Below are 19,805 nucleotides of genomic sequence, written 5' to 3'. Positions count from 1 at the left end.
TGAGCGCGTTTTCTATATAAATAAAGCATTATGCACAGATAAATCGGATGAAAATTGAAAAATTGACACTTTATATAAAAAGCGCCAGTTCATAAATTAAATTTGCTGCAGAGCATAAACTAAAATTGAAAAAAAATACAATTAAACAAAATCAAGAAGAAAATTGAATTAGTTTGCAATTTTCATACTGTAGGCCTTAAGTTGTGCATAATTAATTAAATAACTGGACATAAATATAGCGGGAAAATAAAACAAAATAATTGAAAAATGAAAAAAAAACACTCACCAAAATATTTAGCAAAACACAAAATAAATAAAAAAAAACTTGTAAACTGTTAAACTGATTTTAAATATTGTCTAAGAGAATTTTACTAAAAATAAAAATCGAACGAAAATCAAAGCAAACTAAAAATAATTTTAAATATATATATATGTATATATCTAATTATTATAAATGGCGAGAGGTCAGCACCAGCAGCGCCATTGCGTGCTGCTGCGCTTCTTGGGCAGCTGCCAGTCCATGATGACGTCACGGCCCAGTAGACGATTATCCTGATCCTCCTGCAGCATGGCCCTGGCCATCAGCTCATTGCACTCGAACGTGACATAGGCACAGCCCATCAATTGGCCATTGCTGCGTTTTGATATGTGCACTGATTGCACTTTGCCGCGCAATCGTTCGTCCGGTATGGCAACGCTGGGCGCGGGTACTTGCTGGCGCCAGTGCTGCCAGAGTCGCTGCAGCGGACGTCGAGCGATCTGATTCGATTTTGCGGTCTGCTGCGCTGCTTGGATTTCAGTTCGGGGCACTGCGTAAGTACAGAAGACGAATATCTAGAGAATCGAAAACCAAAACAAACAATAAATTGTATATATTTAAAATTAAAAAAAAAAAAAATAAATGCGGTTTTCCAGAGATTTGATGATTTGATTTGGATGTGGTTTCCAGTTGAGTCAAACTTTATTTGGCTTTGAATTTTCCTTTTTTCTAAAGCTCATAAAAAGTGTTTATTTAAATTCAAGTTTAATTCAAAAAAAGAAAAAAATATTTTAATTTGAATTTTAATCGAAATCACATAAAAATTTAAATCAAAATCTCTGGAGTTCCCTTTGAGAAGCCGCCACCAAATAATTGTACACGTAATGCTCAGATATATATATATTTTTTTTTTGTTTTTTGAAATTCCGTTTATACATTTATTTCACCAAATATGTGTTAATATTTTTTTTTTATTTTTGTAATTTCATAATCTTATTTCATTTGAAACTGATATAGTTTAATATGTTAAATATTATTTTTGTTTTAATTTTTGCATTTCTTGAAGAACTCTCTCTAAATATATGTATATATATATATATATATATATATATTTGTTGTTAGTATGTATTTATGCATGTATTTTTGTTTTTATGCGATTAACGAGAATTCCCGACAAGAAGTTCAAGTTCCATGTGCATAGCTTACATATTTTGTTATGTATATGTATATATGTATATGTATGCATATGTCTGTATGTTAGTATGTAGGTAAATATGTATATCGATGGTCATCATTTCGCATTTAAAGTGTGTCTGTGTGAGTGTGTGTGTGCTAGCTAATGCGCACCAGTGCTGCCAACTGCAATTAACTGAAACCAGTGTTGAGAATAGATTTAAAAAGCTGAATTGCCCATTGAGTTGCCAGAGAAAGCCAAACTAGCTTGAAATTTAGCTGAAAATAGCTACATTTATGTAGAAAATAGCTAAGCTGGCCACACTGATGCGTACATATATCAATTTTTGCTATTTACTTTTATTTTTAATTTTCCTTCCTTTTTTTTTGTTGTATATTTCTTTTACTGCTTAGTTAAATTCATGAACGCCTTAACGATTAAAACAAATACGCGTATATGAGCATTATATGTATGCAAGTGTGTGTGTGTGTGTGTGTGTGTGTGTGTGTGTGTGTGTTTGGCTCTATAAGAAGTGCGCAGCCCATACTTAAGATAAACAGAAATGGTTTTCTTTTTGTTTTGCCTCTATTTAACATTTTGCTAAAGAAATTTGTAGTATTTACTAAATATTTATATAGCTTTCATATTACTTTTCTTTTTTAATAGTTCATAATCAACCCAACAATATAGCTACATATGTAAATATGTCTCAGCTAAACACTTGCGAAAACAGAAAAGAATTTCGATTTCGGGCAAGCATTTAGCAGCGTGTGTTTTTTTTTTTTTTTTGGTTAATTGATTCGGGTTTCTTTTTCTTTTTATTAAGTAGTTTTAGGGCCTATAGATGCATATGTATAGTTTTTTTTTTTTTTTTTGTATGCAATAACAAGTTACGAGTAAATTTCATCATGTTATATGTTGGTTATCATTTTGAAAGGCAATCGAGAGTGTGTTTTGTAGATATAGCATAGATACAATACATATATATTTTAGGACTAACAACAGAACATAACATAATATAGCTATTTGTATAAATAGAGTATATATATGTTCAATATTATGTTTATATGTAGCTAATTGCAATTCAAATCGAACGCGTTTTATACAATAGTTTTTTCGCTTTTGTTTTTGTTTTCTTTTTTTTTTTTACAATACACTAATCAACTTTTATCCCCGCGGTAAATGCTGCTGACAACTCTGCTTGCAAATTTTATGCGCGCTGTAAATGCTGCTGATAACTTTGCTGGCAAATGAATCAAACTAATTTAATTATGGCAGTTGAATTAAGCGCTTAAAGTAGTAAACAATTAAATTTTATAAACAAATTAAATACACATACATATATATTATTAAGCAAAATTGAAGAAGTTATAACTATTACCAATACTGCTGTCGTCTGTGTGCTTAAAAGCCTTCTCCTCCGTGAAGTAATTTTGTTTTTTTTTTTAATTGTGAATGGTCTTTGATGCTTAGTATTTAGTTAACAATTAATATTAGTTATATATTATGTACAAATACATGCGCATATTATTGGAAAACACAGAAAACCATTTTTATATATGTGTATTTTTGTAGGTAGTTAGTATATGTATATTTCTTTCTTTTTTTCTCATTTTTTTGTTTTTATATCTCTTGGGGAAAAAAACACTTTAAATTTAGATATATAGTATGTATGCATTGGGCTTTAAACACATCTAATAGAACAGAATTGTAATTGCCTTTGATATAAATATGTTTTATCTCATATGTATATATATATATAGATTTTTAAATATGTTTATATGTAACTTGATTTCGATTGCGATTTGTATTTTGAATGGTAATTTGATTGATTACATATATGAGATTTCCATTAAAGTTGCACATTTGATTCTATGATGTAGGAGAACTTTGGAATACTTCCAAAAACAAAATATCAATCCTTAGTATTTTTCAATAATTCCCAAAATATCCGTCCATAAAACTCAAAAGCTGTTTAAAATATGAAAACGAAAGATAACAATCCAGAAAATAGAGCGAGTCTTCAATTTTTCGAGAAAAAAAACAGCATATAAAATATATATCAGGTTCTTTTGATACACTTAGAATGGAATATGATTCTGAGAAAATATTGAAAATAAATCAGAACTAAATGCTCGCTAAGTTTCGACTAGATTTTGGATCATTTTTTGACGAACTTAATACTATGGATCCCACCGGACCTGGTTGTTATTTTTGTTGTGGCGTATTCCTAGCGTCGCTTAAAGACCAAACCCGATGGCTCGTTATACGTTTCCTGTGCGCCGCAGTGCAAAGAGTATAAAATTCAAATAATATTGTAATTAGATTTTCGTTTTTCGATTTTATATACAGCATAAACATATGTGGGTGTATAAATGTATAAATAATAGCAGGTAAAAGTACAAAAAATTACACAAAATAAATACAAAATCAATGGACTACTAAATACACAAGATGTACGTAAGGTAAATGTATAAATATATATATATAATGTGTGTGTATATATGCATGTAAATGCAAATCAATATCAAATTAAAGCTTAAGATTGGCTAACAAGGATACATAGGTGTTTGGGCTGCGGGACTTTTAACTTAAAATTAAATAATTGCTAAACAACTAAATAATAACAATTAACAATATACACATACAGATAATTACATCATATTGCAACAAATTAGAACTAAACATCATAAGATAAACTAGCTTTCAAGACGTTAGGCGTGGCGAGAACAAATTGGCTTTACTTATTCGATATCCAGGAGAAATTATATAAGTTGAGCAAAAACAAAATATAAACTGGAATGTGTGCGAGAGAGCGCGAGTTGGGGATGAAACTATGTGTAAAGCATCGTCATGGTTGTGGATTTTGTTGTCGTTTCTCGTGGAGATTCACTGTGTTTTAGTGCCGTTCAGTTTCGCTGGCTTACCGGACGTGACAAATGGGCCCACATAGTTGCTGGGAAACAGTCCGGAGAGACCGTTCAGCTCGCCGCGCCACCATTCTGGCTCATCGCGGCCCAGTACGCTGATGATGTCGTCCTTGTCAAACGAGAGCTCATCGTCGTTTTGTGCTTTGTACGGATAGAGAGCAATCACCTTGTCTGCAAATGTACATAATAATTAACAATTGTTTTAAGTTTACGATTTATAAAGTATTTTCTATAGCCAACCCAAAATCTGTTCGGTCATCTCAATGCGACTGCCGGAAACTGGCGTATTGCGTCCACTGTTGCGTCCCCCCTGCAGCACCTTGACATAGGTGGCGGGAAACCAGCCGATTTGACGCCGTCTGCCCTTGGCCTGCAGCTCACCCTCCCACCAGCCGGAGTCGGTCTTCTTGCGTATCATGATCAATTGGCCGCGCGTCAGCGACAACTGTTCCGTGCTGGTTGCTTCATATGGTGCAATTACTTGTGCAATCTCCGAACGCTTGGCGCGCATGCCCTGCAAAGTAAAAGTGATAGGAATGGGGATTAGTAAAGTTTTATGGCGTTGAAAATGTTCGGGCGCATGTAGGTCAACTATTTACGGGTGTCATGGAAGAAGTACGTGACATGGGCCGGCTGTAGCTTTCGGCCGGTTCGCTCTGTGTCTTGTTTTGTGTGTTTATCTGCGATACTTCAATGTCAAGATCTTCGATTGTATGCGACTCCTCCAGCTCAACCGCCTGTGGCTGTGACTGGGACTGTGCCTGCGGCTGGATCGACTGCGGCTCTGACGCCTCTGGCTGAGCAGCATAAACGGTAGCGGCAGCAGCATTAATGCCATTCGGTGTGACCTCCTGGACGAGAGCGAGCAGCATGATGTGTGTATCGAGATGATTGGGGTTTAGCAAATGAAAAGCATTGGATTAGTAGATGAGCACATGGATATGGTTAAAACACGACTAGAAGCTATTTGTATGCCATTGCAGTGGGTCGATATTAAATTAAACTGGGGATATTTCAAGCCGACAACGAACTCTTTTATATATAGAGCATGAAAACAATCGTATTTTCTTAGTTTTAACTATAGATCTGATTGGAAAACATTTCAATCTGACTGCATGGGCATTTCAGCTTCGGCAAACCGAAGTCAAATTATATTTATTGTATTAACTGTGACCACTTTAGCGACTCACCTGCTCGATGGGCTCGGGCTCGGGCTCGACAGCAGTTGGAACGGCATTGACAGCTGTGGCTGTGCCGACATCCGCTTTTTGGACATAGTTCGATGGGAACATGCCGGTGCGATTGCCAATGGTGCCCGTCCACCATTCGCCCTCCTTCTTGATGACCATGACCATTTCGCCGGCGCCAAAGCTCAGGTCACCCTCCTCGGCGGATTCATAAGGATATGCGGCTATATAGTATTCGACATCGCCTGTAGCAGCAGCAGCAGCAGCAGCAACAACAGTCGCTGTTGCCAGCTCTGGCTGTGCCGCCAAGGCGTTATTGTCCAAGTAGCTATCGGTTTGGGTCGCGGGCTCGACAACATCTGGCACTGCCACTGCCGCTGCTGTTGCCAATGCCATTGACTGCTCCTCCAGCTTCTCCACGTAGGACTCGGGAAACCAGCCGGTATGGCCGTTTATTTCACCAGCCAACCAGCCGGGTTCGGCGTTCTGTTCCAATGGCACCAGTATTATATCGCCTGGCACAAACGTAATCTCCTCAGCGTTTCGAGCATTGAACTCGTAAACGGCACGATATTTAACGAAACCTTCCGGCGCCGGTCCACTGAGATCGACAACAGCATCGGCAGCAGCAACTGTGTCAATGCTCAGGCCATAGCCGGCATAGGCATCAACAGCAGCGGCTGCAGGCACGCCGCTGGCCGCAGATCCGCCCCAGGCGCTGCCCGTATCCCAGGCGGAGGTGGCACTGATTGTGGCTGCTTCGTTCTTCCGATTATATTTCAATTCCAGCACCGCGGTGCGCTCCACGTCGTACTCCTTGTACAGATTCTCGCATTTGGTAATCAGCGCAGCGAGCTCGGCCTTCAGCTCCTGCATGGTTACATCGTTCGAATTGAGATCCTCCTTCTTGGATTCGATTTCCTTTTCAATGTTCACCACCTTGTCCTTGATCTGCTTAATCAGTAGCTGCAGTCCAGATTAGAGTTAACAAAATTTATATTTTTCCTAATATATATATTTGCCCAGTTGCCCACCTGCTTGTGTGCGAAGGCGGCGTTTAGCTGCTCCTGCTGTGCCGTGTCGCCGGCAATGCCGCCACTCGACTTGCTCTTGGCATCCCACTTGGCACGCTCCTGTGTTAGCTGCAGCAGCTTGGCGTTCTGCTCCTTAATGCGCACCTTCAGCTGGGCCATTTCGCTCATCGAAGTGTCGCGCTGGGTGCGCATGCCATCGATCACGGACTTGACATTGGTCACCCCGGCGCGTGTATCGCAAATCTTTTGCGACAGATCCTTAATCTGCGAGAGAAAGAGAGAGAGAGAGCTGCGTTAGCTCTGGTGGAATATGGTTGGAGTAGCTACTCACCCTTTCGTTCAGCGTGCTAAGCTCCACATTCAGTTGAGTGTTGTGTGCCTTCTGCTTGAGCACGCGCTCCTGCTCCCTTTGCTTTTGTGCATTCATTTCGGCAATGCGTGCCTGCTCCCATTCCTGCTGGCGCTGCTTCTCCAGCTCCCTATTAAAGGCACCATTAGTTATTCGTAAGGGTTTCCTTTGCAAATCGAACTCACTTTCTAGCTGCCTCCTTAGCCTCCAGCTCGCGCTTGCGCTGCTCTTCCTTTTCCTGCTCGATTTCACGCTGCCGCTGTAGCTGACGCTCCAGTTCCTCCTGCTGCTTGCGCTCGGCTTCCAGCCGCGCCTTCTCTCGCTTGTCCGCCTCTTCGCGCTCCTTGCGTTCACGCTCCTCCCGCTCTTTGCGCTGCTGATCCTCCATAAGCTTGCGCCTGCGATCCAGCTCCACCTTGCCTTTCTCATAGTTCTCCTTGCGCTTGTCCTCGAATGAAGCTGGACCAAGGATAGACATTTGTTATGTATTCTTTTATATTTCCTTAGGCAATACTTACTTTGCGGCAAGCCCGCAAGTGGATCGGCATCGGACATGACGGCGCCCTGTGAAGAGACCGACGTATGCCGTGAGGCGGGCTGCGAGCCGGGACGTGAGCCCGCGCCAGACACGGAGCCCGGTCGCGACTTGTTGATCTTGCGCAAGCTGGGCGGCACCCAGTCCAGTGGCAGGCTAACGGGTATCTTCTCGCCAGCCATGGCCTTCTCGCACAGAAACATGGCCAAGATGAACTCATCGCAGCTGAGCCGCCCATCGCCATCGACATCGGCCAGCGTCCAGATCTGCGCCAGCGTCACCTGCGGCAATTTGCTCTGTACAAGAACGCCTCGCGCCTGGGCGCCCGTCAAGTAACCGGAACGGGTGCGATCATTGGCATTGAATACCTGCGTATATTTACGTTTCTGTGCCGCCTGCACGGCCCACTCGCCTTGACTGTGAATGGAGGCGTTTAAAAGAGGCACAATAAATGTGGAAAATTCATGATTTACTCACGGTGATTCAATGGAGGGCGCGCGTTCCGAGATGGACATATGCCGACTAGGTGGATTGCTTTGCGGTGGCGACACAATCGCTGCAGGCACAGCAACTGGAATGGGCACCACCGGAACTGGAACTGGAGCCGGAATCGGTGGCACCACAATTGGAGGAGCAGCAATAGCAACGGGCACAGCCGGAGGTACAGCTGCAGCAATGCTTTTGAGCGGATCCATGGGACTCATTGAACTGGTCGAGCCGCGTGGCGTCATCGTGGGCGTCGGTCCGCCAAGGGCAGCCGCATCCGTTAGAGAGCTGAGCAATGTGGGCGGCAACGTTTTGGGCACCTCCAAGCCTCGCAGCTTCAGATTGATAAGCTTACAAGCTATGCTAAACTCATTGATGTTCATTTTTCCATCGGAATCCGTGTCAGCCAGTGCCCTGCATATGGAATACAACAAACAACATATTAGAGATGTGTGCGTGAGTCGTGAGTGGAAGTGTCTCTTATTTAAGGTATGTATATATATATTTTTGAGGTATATCGGGTTGAGAGCTTAATTCATTTTCCAATGAATTCAAACTTGGGATTAATTTATACATTTTAAATTTTGATAAAATATTATTTCTATTAAGCAATTTCGTGAAGTTTTTCCAAAAATGTATATATGCACGAAAAATTAAAAACTATACATTTATAGAATATATATATATATATTTATTTTTATTTTTGACAATTCTAACAATTCTTTTGAGCAACCGCTGCACCAGAAGAATATAAACATATTTTTCCATTTTTTCGTCACGAAATTTTATGATAACATCGTGAGTCGTGCTTAAGCATGAGCGCACGCACACTTGCCCAAAGACACATCTCTAATTCATATCAATGAAAGCCAGAACAAAACAAAACGTCAGCAAAATAACTGTTGTTGTTCTGTTCTTATCTTGCCAGCAGCGTTGCATGGCCGATAAATGTAATAAATACTTAACAAGTGAGTCAGTTCCGTTACTTACCATATTTGACCTAGGATCAACGGCGGCAGCTGCGACTGCAAAAAGAATCCTTTTGCCTGGGCTCCGGTAACAAAGCCGCCCTGCGGTTGCAGCGCTTTGAACTGCTCCTGGTACTTGAGCTTCTCACGCTGGGTTACAGCCCACGCATCCACTGCCGGATTCATTTTGTTGCCCTTTTTGCTGTGTGCCTCTATGTGGAGTGTGAGCTTCGCAAAATATTCTGCTTGCTACAAATGTGTACGTGCGTGTGTGAGTGTATGTTAGTTTTATGTTATCCACACACGCTTTACGCCGTGTATTTCTCGTCTAACCGACTCTGACTCCCCCACACCGACAACAACAACAAGCTTTCTCGCAGTTGTGTGTGTGTGTTTTGTTCTTGTTTAATGCGCTCTCTTCGGCCGCTGAGTACACATCAAATACATGTCATGCTCCTCTCCAATGTGCACACACACACACACACTCGCTCGCGCTGGCTTACGCTCTTTTTACTATTGAGTATCCGTTTTGCTCCCACCACCCCACAATTTTTCACAATGGATTTTTATGGTTTACCTAAAATGCAATTGCAAATTGTTAAAAAAACACATCATCACTGGCTTAACTAACAGCAACAACTACAGCAGATAACAACAAATTAACACCTCGTCACATTTGGAAATGTTTCAGTTGTATCGGAATTGTCGCTCGTATATTTGGTGGGCGTTTTGATTGCCCGAAAAATCCATCTTTACCGAGAGTCGGTATTGATTTCTTATTCAACTGTCTGCTGTAGCTGTGTGTGCAATGTGGTGATATTATAAGTGCTTACTTTTCATTTGAACACTAAATTTTTTTTAAGTTTTTGTTATTTTTAACTTCGTTTTGTCGTGCAAATTAATTGTTCACGAACTAAGCAAAACGAACTATCCCTCAGGTGAACGAACCAAAAATCTAGTTTGTTCATACACTAGTTCAGGGCTACTGAAGACCGCTTCCAATATAAAGTGGTTCCAGTTTTTACTATTTGTATGCATAAATGTGTAGCAATGTTTCGCGATTTAATAAAAAGAAAGCTCTACGCGCTCGCCATTTTATTTCGTTGGAAATAATTTAGGCGAAAATGTGACCCTGATATATAGCCACATGTGAAGTAAATATCGCCACATCCTCATTTAGGGTTGCCGCCAAAGCAAATTACAATCGATACATTTTCGATAGCTTATGTCTCGCACATTATCCAACGCAGCGTTCTTTTCTGTGCGAGCACGTGTGGCGACTGGTAATATCCGCTAAAGCAACGGCGAATAAAATATGTAACAAAATGTCGGAAACTTCAGAAGATGAACAAGCGCAATTGCAAACAAGCGATGAAGAGCTAAGCGGTGAGGAAGAAGAAATTGAAGAGGATGCCGACGCCGAGGAAGATGACGTTGAAAACGCTGAAGAACCAGACACAAGTGACCCCGATGAGGCGGACGAAGCAGAAGAGGCTCCCAAAGACGACCAGCCGCTGACATGGAAAGATCTAGTAAATTTCTCAAAATAGCCAAGTCATTTTCATACTATAACGTAGTTTTCCAAAATGTAGGGCTTAAACGACACGTTGTGCAAGGCGTGCGAGGAGCTGAAGTGGAAGGCGCCCTCGAAAATTCAAAAGGAGGCGATACCTGTTGCACTGCAGGGCAAAGATGTCATTGGCCTGGCTGAAACCGGTTCGGGCAAAACGGGCGCCTTTGCCCTGCCTATTTTGCATGCTCTGCTCGAAAATCCGCAGCGCTACTTTGCCCTGGTGCTGACGCCCACACGTGAATTGGCTTTCCAAATAGGCGAACAGTTCGAGGCGCTGGGTGAGTGTACAGTTATAAATTTCCTTATATATATACAGTGGCGGCCAAGCAAATGGGCACACTTTAAATGAGTAGAGTAAATGAGTAGTGTTGCTAATATAATTGCCGCCACTGTATATACATACATGTCCACAATGATGTGAAACCCTTTTTGATTTTATGTTCTTCAACGTAAATATGAAATTATTATTTCTTTATTCGTCACTACCTCTGAGTAAATTAGCTGTAATATAGATATGCAAGCCAGCGATTCGACCTTTCCTAAAAATTGTTCTTATTTTCTGCTCCACAGGCAGCGGCATCGGCATCAAATGCTGCGTCGTGGTCGGCGGCATGGACATGGTGGCGCAGGGTTTGCAGTTGGCAAAGAAGCCACACATTATCATTGCGACGCCCGGTCGTCTGGTCGATCATCTGGAGAACTTGAAGGGCTTCAATCTGAAGGCCATCAAGTACCTGGTCATGGATGAGGCTGATCGCATACTCAACATGGACTTTGAGGTGGAGCTGGACAAGATCTTGAAGGTGTTGCCGCGCGAACGGCGGACTTTTCTGTTCAGCGCGACGATGACTAAGAAGGTAAAGAAGCTGCAGCGTGCCTCACTCAAGGATCCCGTCAAGGTGGAAGTGTCCAACAAGTACCAAACGGTGGATCAGTTGCAGCAGTACTATATTTTCATACCAGTCAAATATAAGGATGTGTACCTGGTGCACATCCTCAACGAACTGGCGGGCAACAGCTTCATGATCTTCTGCAGCACCTGCAACAATACTGTAAAGACGGCGCTGATGTTGCGCGCCTTGGGACTCGCCGCCATACCGCTGCATGGCCAGATGTCGCAGAACAAGCGTCTGGCAGCTCTGAACAAATTCAAGGCGAAGAATCGCTCCATCTTGATATCCACGGATGTGGCCTCACGTGGCCTGGACATACCCCATGTCGATGTGGTGGTCAATTTCGATATACCCACGCACAGTAAGGACTATATACATCGTGTGGGCCGGACAGCGCGTGCCGGTCGCTCCGGCCAGGCCATCACCATGGTCACCCAGTACGACATTGAGCTGTATCAGCGCATAGAGCAGCTGCTCGGGAAACAGCTGCCGCTCTACAAGTGCGAGGAGGACGAGGTCATGGCGCTGCAGGAGCGCGTCGCTGAGGCGCAGCGTACCGCCAAGTTGGAACTCAAGGATCTGGAGGATAGCAAGGGCTACAAAGGTGGCAAGGGGGGCAAGCGTGCTGCCGCCGACATCGATGATTCGGAGCAGTTTACGGGGGCGCGAAAACGCATGAAGCCCATGGGGGGTAATAGGGGCAAGGGTGCGGGAGCCGGCCGAGGCGGAGGCGGTGGCGGCGGAGCGAAAAAGAACTGGAACCGGGGCAAAAAGAGAAACTAGCTTTTAAGTTTATTTAGTATTGTAATTTAATAAAAAAAAAAATAATTGATATACACAGTTCAATTGTGTAAAATGCCAGAATACGTGATTTGTACGATATTTTGTTAAAATGAATATTTGTAAACGCTGCTCAACAGCAAATAAGTCCGAAAGGCCAAATGTTTGCTGCAAAGAAGAGAGAGGAGAGGGATTATTGTAAGAGAAGATAATCATTTATATATTGAATAGTGTCCTAAAGCCGAAACAGTTGGAGCTTTGCAATTTGGATTTATTTTACAAGTCAAACCGAGTTGGTGAAAAATTAAAGTGCAAAACGAATCAGCGACATTATTCATGTAAATATATATATATATATATTCTTGCTTTTATAGTAGATGATGTTTGACCTTTGTGCCTACGTTAATCTTCGATTGAAATCTATGTGCAATTATAAACTAAGAGTTGAATTGTTTCCATTAATATTTAGATTAACGTCTGGCAAAAGCCGAGGATGTATTAAACTGGATTGGGAACCAACCTGATATTGATCAAACCGAACATAGACAAGGAGTATTTCAAGGACTTTGAGCAATATTTATTGCGATTGGACTACCACATAACATAGCCTATATATATAGCTATATGTTTAAGGATTTTAAGCTTTTGTTTATAGCTCACCCGTTGTCCTAAAAATCGCTCAAGTCGATGTTATCCTCGAAGGTGTGTCGAAACGGATTCGTCAGATTGTAGGCCATTTTGTCGGCTGGCGGCAAGCTGACGTAGCGATGCGGCAATTGTTGCTGCTGCTGCAACAGCAGTTGCTCCCGCATCGCCGGCTGAGCTGCGTCCGCCTGCATCTTGCCCGCAGTTTCGCTCCAGTTCTGCAGGATTTTAATAACCGAGCTAAGGGCTTCGTCGTTTCTATCGATGGGACTGAAGAGCACCAGCTCCCAGCATTTTTTAACCAGCACCGGATCGTCTTTGCCGACAGCATCATGGGCCAGGCAGGCCATAAATTCGACGGGTATGGGAAAGCTTTGATTGTAGAACAGATGATTCAGATTTGGTATGTAATTAAACCAATCGGCTGCAGCGAGTATTCGGAGCAGCTGCATGGTCAAATCCGGATAGGCGCGGCCAATATTTGGACGCCACAGATGCTTCATGAAATGCGCCGCCGCCAATTGAGGCGCCAGCTCGTAGCGCAGCAACAGATAATAAATATCCGTGATAAAGGGCGCACAATATGCCATATATAAGCTGCAATCCTGTACCATACGCAGCAGATGCGATCGCATGCCACGATTGCCGAAGATCTCAGCGAATACCACGAAGAAGTTTCGGAAGAGCAGCCCATGACGCAACACCATGCTGTAAGTGTCGCATAATTTGTCCAGCTTCATCGACTGAAGGCGCCGCTGCACCTCCCACGGACCGCTGAGCGTGTGCTGGCAATTGATTTGGTCGCATTGCCCATCCAAGAAGCGCCAGCATTTGATGCCAAATATGAAATATTTGCACTCATTTGTATAAATATTCGGTATGCCGGAGAGTGCATTGTCCGGTTCCGGTGGCAGGCGAAAGGGTGGCGCGAAAATTGGACCGGAGTTGGCTGTCGTTTCTCCGGCTGCAGCTGATCTTGTGCTGCCTCTGACAGGCCGCCCCTTGGGCAGCTGCTGCTGCGGCGGCGGCGGCTGCGTCCGATGTGGCTGTTGCTGCTGGCTTCTCATAATTTGAGCCTTCGGCTGTTTTCCTTGCTGCCGTTGTGGCAGTTGTTCCGACTGTCTGTTTGCTTTCTTGGGTATACGAAAATTAACCAACTCGCTGAGACGCGTCTTGGCGGAAGACACCGTAGAATCAACGTGAGTAACTGGCTCAGAGCTCTCTTGAGCTCTCACTGGCTCTGCGTCTGCCTTTTGCTCCAGCGCAACTTTTGTATTTTCAGTTGGATGCTTGCCTGAATTTGTATAGCCAATGGGCTCATCTTCGCCGTCCCAGGATGTGGTCACTGATATAGCATCAATATCGTCATCATCATCATCATCGCCTTCGTAATTGAGCACATTATCCATAGCCGTGTCCAGCTCGAGTGGCGTTTTGTCAACTATTGTTGACAAATTGGGCAAATTATCGAAAAAATCCGTTGTATCAGCTATTTGATGGTCAATCTCACTTGGCGTTTTGTCATTAAAGATCTGCAAACAACGATCGATTTCCTCAACGCCACATTTACCATCGTCGGCCAATAATTGACCCAGATCCGTGGGTGCGGCAAGTGGAGCGGTCAGCTGCATAGCCTCATTTATGAGCATATCCTCCAGTTCAGATTCGGCCTTTGAATTATGCTCAACAGGTTGCTCAAGGGACAGCTTGGAGCATTCTTTAGTTGGGCTTAAATTTAGCTTGTGCTTGTCTTGAGTTTCTTCTGGCACAGCTTCAAGATGTTTTCGGCCCTTGGGCATGCAGAGATTTTCCGGCTCATTTGATTGCAAAGTGAAAGTCGAGTCAGCGGAATTGGCTGAATCGTTAGTCGGTGTTAAATCGATTGCTTTTTGCGACATGTGCGCGACTTGAGCGTTCATCTGCGGTAACAAAAGAAATTGATTATTATGTGGCAAGTACTCGAGGGTAGCGCAAACTAAGATTACAGCATTTGATTGACGCTTCGATCTGCTGCATCTTCTAAACGCATTCAGCTGCTGTTGATCTTGATTTGCTTGTTGCTGTTGTTCTTGGTTGGAGCATTGTAAGCGCGTGCGTATTCGACGTGTCGCGGACGCCTGCTCCAACTCAGCATCTAGCTCTGGGCTTGTATTTTTAGCTTGCTTTCTTTTATTTTGCATGGTTTGACTGGCTGACTGCCTTCCCCTTTTGGTGCATTTCTAGAGAGCAGACAAACAAGTTCTTAGGTTTTATTCAACAAATTTTTGTCAATCATGTCACATACCTTGGGCTGCGACGACACGATATCCGGCTCAGAATCGGTCTGATGCTCATCTTGATCTGTCTTTTGCCCATGTTGATCCTGCTCCTGTTCAGCATTATTTAGCTGCTCCTTTTGAAGATTCTGCTTTTGAATACTTTGCTTCTGTTTTGCTTTCTGCTTTTCAATCTCTTGCTCCAGCTCAGTTAGTAGCTCTTCATGTATTTTTTGCCTCTTAATCTCTAGTATTGGTTGATCTTGATGCGGTCTCCGTTTTTCTACCACCTGCTTCAGCGGCTCCTGCTGCTCAATCTCTCGGTCTAGCTGATCCAGCAGCTCCATTTGATTATTCTGCTTTCTGTTCTGTTTTAATTGATTCGGAAGCTGCTCATGCTGCTCCTGTTGAACTTTGTGGCTGCCAATCTCTTGTTGCAGCTCATCCATCAGCTGCTGGTATACTTTTTTCTTCTTAATCTTTATCATATGTTGAATTTGCTGCACCTCTGGCGCATCGTGCTGTGCATTATTTTGTTCCAGCTGCATTCTCTGTTTCCGATTTCGTTGCTCCTGTACCTGCAACTCATGATTCGGCTCACTTAGCGGATCTTGTTGAATTTCCCGCTCCCAACTCTCAGATTCTGATACCTGCAGTTCCTCCAATAGAGTTTCCTGCTCCTCCATGTTTTCATACACACGAATAAGCGGCATTTTTGGATTTTTATGCAACATTATCGTCTCCTGCTTCTGTTCAGGCTGCTGTTGCTCAACATCTTGCTCCAGCTTAGTTATTTGGTGAATTTTTTGTTTCTTAAACCTAAGAATTAGTTTATTCTTTTGATGGTCCTGTAGATTTTGCTGTCCAATTCCTTGCTCCAACTCATATAGCAACTCCGGCTGAATTTGTTGCTTCTTTATTTTAAGAATTAAACGATCCCTTTGTTGTTCTTGAGCTTTCGGTTCCTCAATTTCTTGCTCCCGTTGATCCTGTTGAGTTTCCTGCTCTACATTCACTACATCTATCTCCTCCTCTTGAGCTTCCAGCTGTTCAAGCTCTGTACCCGCCACCTCATTCTGAATTTGCTGCAGTTCATGCTTTTTATGTATCTTAACTAGCTCCTTAGCTTGAACTTGCTCCTCATCCAGTTGACATTCCAACGATGCATCCTGGAGAAGAGATGGACGACTGCACTTTGTTGTTTGTTTGACGGCGCTTCTTCTCGAACAATTGTTAGTAAATTTTGGAGCAGGTGTATTCTCGTTTACCATCCTCTCATCAGTTTCCTTTCCCTTTGGAATCTGATCTTCAGTAGCTGCTGTTCCAACTGTATTCCGGGTCTGCTTCCTGGCTTTGGTTGCCTTTGATTCTTTCGACAAGATTTTTGAGTCCGATTTAATGCGCTTTCGCCATATAGCCAGTGGCTCCGATTCGTCATATTTATGGACCAACGCTTGCCCAGCTTTCGGTTGAGATTTACGTTTCGTTGAAGTCAATTTTGGCGGCTGCTGTTGCTGATTCCCGACTGCCTGTTCGTTTAGAAGATGATCGATCTATGCGTAGTAGAAGAAACTTGAATGTAAATGATAGATTAAACAGCCCAATTGTACATTTATTTACACTTTCAATGCGTATGTATGGATCTGTGGGAGACTGCATGCATTTCCAGAACTCTTCGTAGTTTTCTTGCCATTCTTTGGCCGTATATTTTTCTATGCCCGTCTGTTGGACTATTTGCGCCCACATCCGTAAAATATCACGGCGACGCATCTTTAATTTTCAAATTCTATCCACAGCTTTTTAAGTTAAGTCCCAAACAATTCCACGTGAAAATGTTAAGGAAAAAGTGCGCCAGTGTTTGCTTTTATGTCTCGCGCTTTGACAAGTGCCGTTATGTCGGGGCTGCACAAATGGTGGCCAGTGTTACTTTTTGCAAATTGTCGATAGGCAATGAGTACTTTGCGAAATTCCTATCGATGCCAGACAAAGGACCAAAATACTCAATTGGAGCGCTTTTTATTATGGTTTGATCTTTAATCAATAAGGATTTGGATCATCTCTTAAATAATCTTAATGTCAGTAAAAAGTTTTGCTAACCTCAAGCAATATATTGAGTGTATCGATAAGTGCCATCTACTTGAATTTGCTGTCACTTATCATAAAACTAGCGCGCCTTTTGTTAAGTTTTTTAGATAATTGCGCCCAAATTTGTTTTCGTATGTTTTGTAAATAAAAATCGTGTAGTGCGTGAAACATGCAGTCAATTTCTTATGTATACGAATGTGTATATGTACATGTATACGCATCGACGTATTTTATTGGCCCAAAAGTACATTACAATTAATCTAATTTAAAATGTCTACATTATAAAACAATATTAAAGGTCAAAATTTTACTAATCTTAAATATTTGCACAACGCACTCGGCCAATTACAATCGCGAATTGCCTAACACTGTACATCGAATAGCTCGCAGATGCCTTCGTCATTTTTCAGTACGAAATTAAAGTCTTCTCGTGGTGGATTCAGTTGCACCAGTGGCGGATTTTCTACAATAACAGGAGACAAAAAACCCATATTAGGATCATAAAAGCAGTTACAATGATATTTAAGCTACCTAAATGTGGATCATCGGGATAGAAGCGCCTCAGTGAGTGGCCAGCCATATAATTTTGAAAGATTACTTTCGCCGTCAGCTCAGTTTCGAGTGCCTTCATCTCCTTCAGCTCGGGATTACAAGAGTACGTATGCTCGTCCTTGATTACGTTGCCTGTGCCGGCGCCTGCGTCGCTGGAGTGCGACGGCGACGGTGTGTCCAAATACCGATCATCAAATGGCCCATCCGCATCATTTGGATTTGTCGTACCCTTGCCCTGGTTGGTTACCAGGCGTATATCGATCGTGCTGCCATTATCCAACGAAACACGTAACTCATGCTGCAAAACATATTTACAACAAATAATGAGCTGGGAAATGGGCCTTTAAATTTGGGTTAACCTACATCGCTGCGCTGAATTTCCACCTCCTCGTCATAATTGGGTATGGTAAAGACGGAATCATCACCGTAAATTTTCAGTAGGTCATCTCGTGTTACGTACGCGTATGATTGATTGGTTGGATCCTGCATTATATAGTGTAAATTACGTTGCGCATACTCCAATTGTCTGTCCAGATCCTCCTCGATTGTTTTTAAATGATTTGTCCTTTCGCAGGCAATATCGTATTCCTTGCGGTCCTTGGCATTGTTGAAACCTCCGCCGCTAAGTAGAACATGCAAACATGATATTATTAATTTAAATAACTACATATATATAACATTTAAATTTGTTTTCTTTCGATCTATATGATATTTCATGACTTCACTGCGATAGGTGGAAAAGGTTGATTAATATTAATCTAGAGAAAGTTCCGCGGCAGTGCAGTTTCTCCACAAGTGAGCATTATCTCAAATAGCTCAAGTGCAGGAGCCCATAAAGGCTTCATAAGACATTTGGTTAGGTAGAAAATAAGCATATTATGCACACCCTTGTGCCGCACAATATCCACAATCCTTACCGCCAACGCACTAGCGAACAGTGCCTGCCCTTGTCAATCAGGCCAATGCCTTCCAGGACGTTGGTGATATCATAGATACGACGCTTCTGAACGTCCAAGATTTTCGTGGCCTGCAAGAATATATTTGTGAGTGTATGAGATATATATGGAAGATGCATACGGGTGTTACCTCTTTCAGATCAATCGAGCCACCATTCTGTTTCATCAGTTCAACGAATTTTTGGGTCAACAACACCAGCGAACCCACCGAGCGCTGCTGTTGACTATGGGGCTGTGGTGTTTGTGATGTTTGTGTTGATTGTTGTTGCTGCTGTTGTATTTGTATTTTGGGTTTTTGTGGTTCCGTCGGTAGGTCTATGTGGAAGGTGCCATAGGTTTTGGATTCCGACTCGGCCTCATGGCCACTGGCAGAGTCATCAATATCGGGGCTGCTGCTGCTGGCAGTGATCCGCTGCCTTGGTACTACACCACCAGATTTACGCTTGTACATGGCGCGCACTTAAATAAAACTCTCTGTTCGATGTTGAATGGCTAATTTGTTGGCCCTATTAAATTGCTGCGTGTTTAGACGATGAAAATATTCACGTATTTTTATTATAAATCTCAATTAAATACAAATGTTGGCGCTTGAGCACAATTCCGCCATTTATGTCACTTTTTTTCATTCTCCCAGCACTGCGCATCAGTGTTGTACTTTGCCAACTTATCGATTAACCGCCACAATTAATCTAACAAAAAGGTTGGCGCAATTAACTAATGACGCCTTTGTGCAACAAAAACATACAGTTAACTTGTTATAAAACTTAATTAAGAACTAACTTTATCTACTTAAGCACAATACTCTTATTTATATTATAATTTCACCTCTTTACACCGTCGCCCAGGTTGCAGCTGTACCAATTTATCGAAATACCAAATAGATTTATCGAACAATTAAACATGCTTATATATAGTTATTTTATTTTACCCATATTTTAGAGTTTACGCGTAAATTGTATATATTTTTCTTGCAAAATGCTTAGAATGTTAGCTTTGGCGATGCACTTATCGTCCTGGTTAACCACGTTTTTAATGCGCGCCATGTGAGTGTGTGAGGGGCGCGCTTTTACAGCTGCTTTAATTGCGTGTCACGCAGATATTAATTTTTTCCCCTATAACTTGCACTGAAATAACATAACTGTGG

At 42.4% G+C, this 19,805-nt stretch overlaps 4 protein-coding genes across 8 annotated transcripts; 1 reads left to right on the top strand and 3 right to left on the bottom strand.

Moving 5' to 3' along the window:
- Nucleotides 1–163: 163 nt before the first annotated feature.
- Dap160 (dynamin associated protein 160) lies at nt 164–9,899 on the bottom strand. Of its 4 annotated transcripts, none has more exons than XM_015169059.3 (12): nt 9,756–9,899; nt 8,945–9,499; nt 7,946–8,368; nt 7,452–7,885; nt 7,119–7,392; nt 6,916–7,063; nt 6,585–6,848; nt 5,554–6,516; nt 4,963–5,214; nt 4,604–4,877; nt 4,361–4,534; nt 164–809 (listed from the first exon to the last, which is right to left on the bottom strand). In XM_015169059.3, the coding sequence occupies exons 2-12, from the start codon at nt 9,106–9,108 to the stop codon at nt 466–468; spliced, it is 3,714 nt and encodes a 1,237-aa protein (XP_015024545.1). In that variant the 5' UTR covers nt 9,109–9,499; nt 9,756–9,899; the 3' UTR covers nt 164–465. The 4 variants fall into 4 exon arrangements, with proteins under 4 accessions (XP_015024545.1, XP_015024546.1, XP_032294714.1 ...); XM_032438823.2 differs by having other exon boundaries at nt 674–834; nt 9,756–9,898; XM_032438824.2 differs by lacking the exon at nt 164–809 and adding an exon at nt 2,155–3,708 and having other exon boundaries at nt 9,756–9,898.
- Nucleotides 9,900–10,163: 264 nt separating this feature from the next.
- pths (probable ATP-dependent RNA helicase DDX47) lies at nt 10,164–12,254 on the top strand. The gene is made up of 3 exons (XM_002059207.4): nt 10,164–10,454; nt 10,515–10,773; nt 11,066–12,254. The coding sequence occupies exons 1-3, from the start codon at nt 10,248–10,250 to the stop codon at nt 12,169–12,171; spliced, it is 1,572 nt and encodes a 523-aa protein (XP_002059243.1). The 5' UTR covers nt 10,164–10,247; the 3' UTR covers nt 12,172–12,254.
- del (deadlock) lies at nt 12,173–16,987 on the bottom strand. 2 transcript variants are annotated; one of them, XM_002059206.4, is made up of 5 exons: nt 16,689–16,986; nt 15,098–16,621; nt 14,799–15,032; nt 12,829–14,732; nt 12,173–12,336 (listed from the first exon to the last, which is right to left on the bottom strand). In XM_002059206.4, the coding sequence occupies exons 1-4, from the start codon at nt 16,836–16,838 to the stop codon at nt 12,837–12,839; spliced, it is 3,804 nt and encodes a 1,267-aa protein (XP_002059242.2). In that variant the 5' UTR covers nt 16,839–16,986; the 3' UTR covers nt 12,173–12,336; nt 12,829–12,836. The 2 variants fall into 2 exon arrangements, with proteins under 2 accessions (XP_002059242.2, XP_015024543.1); XM_015169057.3 differs by having other exon boundaries at nt 12,829–15,032; nt 16,689–16,987.
- Nucleotides 16,988–17,312: 325 nt separating this feature from the next.
- On the bottom strand, nt 17,313–19,310 carry E2f2 (E2F transcription factor 2). The gene is made up of 5 exons (XM_002059205.4): nt 18,792–19,310; nt 18,623–18,732; nt 18,069–18,327; nt 17,685–18,003; nt 17,313–17,616 (listed from the first exon to the last, which is right to left on the bottom strand). Exons 1-5 carry the CDS (start codon nt 19,110–19,112, stop codon nt 17,516–17,518), a joined length of 1,110 nt encoding a protein of 369 aa, XP_002059241.1. The 5' UTR covers nt 19,113–19,310; the 3' UTR covers nt 17,313–17,515.
- Between the last annotated feature and the right edge of the window lie 495 nt (nt 19,311–19,805).

Source organism: Drosophila virilis, chromosome 4 (genome assembly GCF_030788295.1).
Source record: "Drosophila virilis strain 15010-1051.87 chromosome 4, Dvir_AGI_RSII-ME, whole genome shotgun sequence".
NCBI classification, from domain to species: domain Eukaryota; kingdom Metazoa; phylum Arthropoda; class Insecta; order Diptera; family Drosophilidae; genus Drosophila; species Drosophila virilis.
This window is presented reverse-complemented; position numbering and strand designations above follow the sequence as displayed.

What these genes read in the sequence shown, in the direction of transcription:
- Dap160 (XM_015169059.3), bottom strand. Translation starts at nt 9,108, where the DNA reads ATGAATCCGGCAGTGGATGCGTGGGCTGTAACCCAGCGTGAGAAGCTC. An exon ending in TTGATCCTAGGTCAAATATG is followed by an intron (nt 8,369 to 8,944) that starts GTAAGTAACGGA and finishes TTCCATATGCAG; the next exon opens with GGCACTGGCTGACACGGATT. An exon ending in GATGACCGAACAGATTTTGG is followed by an intron (nt 4,535 to 4,603) that starts GTTGGCTATAGA and finishes GTACATTTGCAG; the next exon opens with ACAAGGTGATTGCTCTCTAT.
- pths (XM_002059207.4), top strand. Translation starts at nt 10,248, where the DNA reads ATGTCGGAAACTTCAGAAGATGAACAAGCGCAATTGCAAACAAGCGAT. An exon ending in CGCTGACATGGAAAGATCTA is followed by an intron (nt 10,455 to 10,514) that starts GTAAATTTCTCA and finishes TCCAAAATGTAG; the next exon opens with GGCTTAAACGACACGTTGTG. An exon ending in CGAACAGTTCGAGGCGCTGG is followed by an intron (nt 10,774 to 11,065) that starts GTGAGTGTACAG and finishes TCTGCTCCACAG; the next exon opens with GCAGCGGCATCGGCATCAAA.
- del (XM_015169057.3), bottom strand. Translation starts at nt 16,838, where the DNA reads ATGCGTCGCCGTGATATTTTACGGATGTGGGCGCAAATAGTCCAACAG. An exon ending in CATACATACGCATTGAAAGT is followed by an intron (nt 16,622 to 16,688) that starts GTAAATAAATGT and finishes TACTACGCATAG; the next exon opens with ATCGATCATCTTCTAAACGA. An exon ending in TCGTGTCGTCGCAGCCCAAG is followed by an intron (nt 15,033 to 15,097) that starts GTATGTGACATG and finishes TCTGCTCTCTAG; the next exon opens with AAATGCACCAAAAGGGGAAG.
- E2f2 (XM_002059205.4), bottom strand. Translation starts at nt 19,112, where the DNA reads ATGTACAAGCGTAAATCTGGTGGTGTAGTACCAAGGCAGCGGATCACT. An exon ending in TGGAAATTCAGCGCAGCGAT is followed by an intron (nt 18,004 to 18,068) that starts GTAGGTTAACCC and finishes TATGTTTTGCAG; the next exon opens with CATGAGTTACGTGTTTCGTT. An exon ending in TCCCGATGATCCACATTTAG is followed by an intron (nt 17,617 to 17,684) that starts GTAGCTTAAATA and finishes CTGTTATTGTAG; the next exon opens with AAAATCCGCCACTGGTGCAA.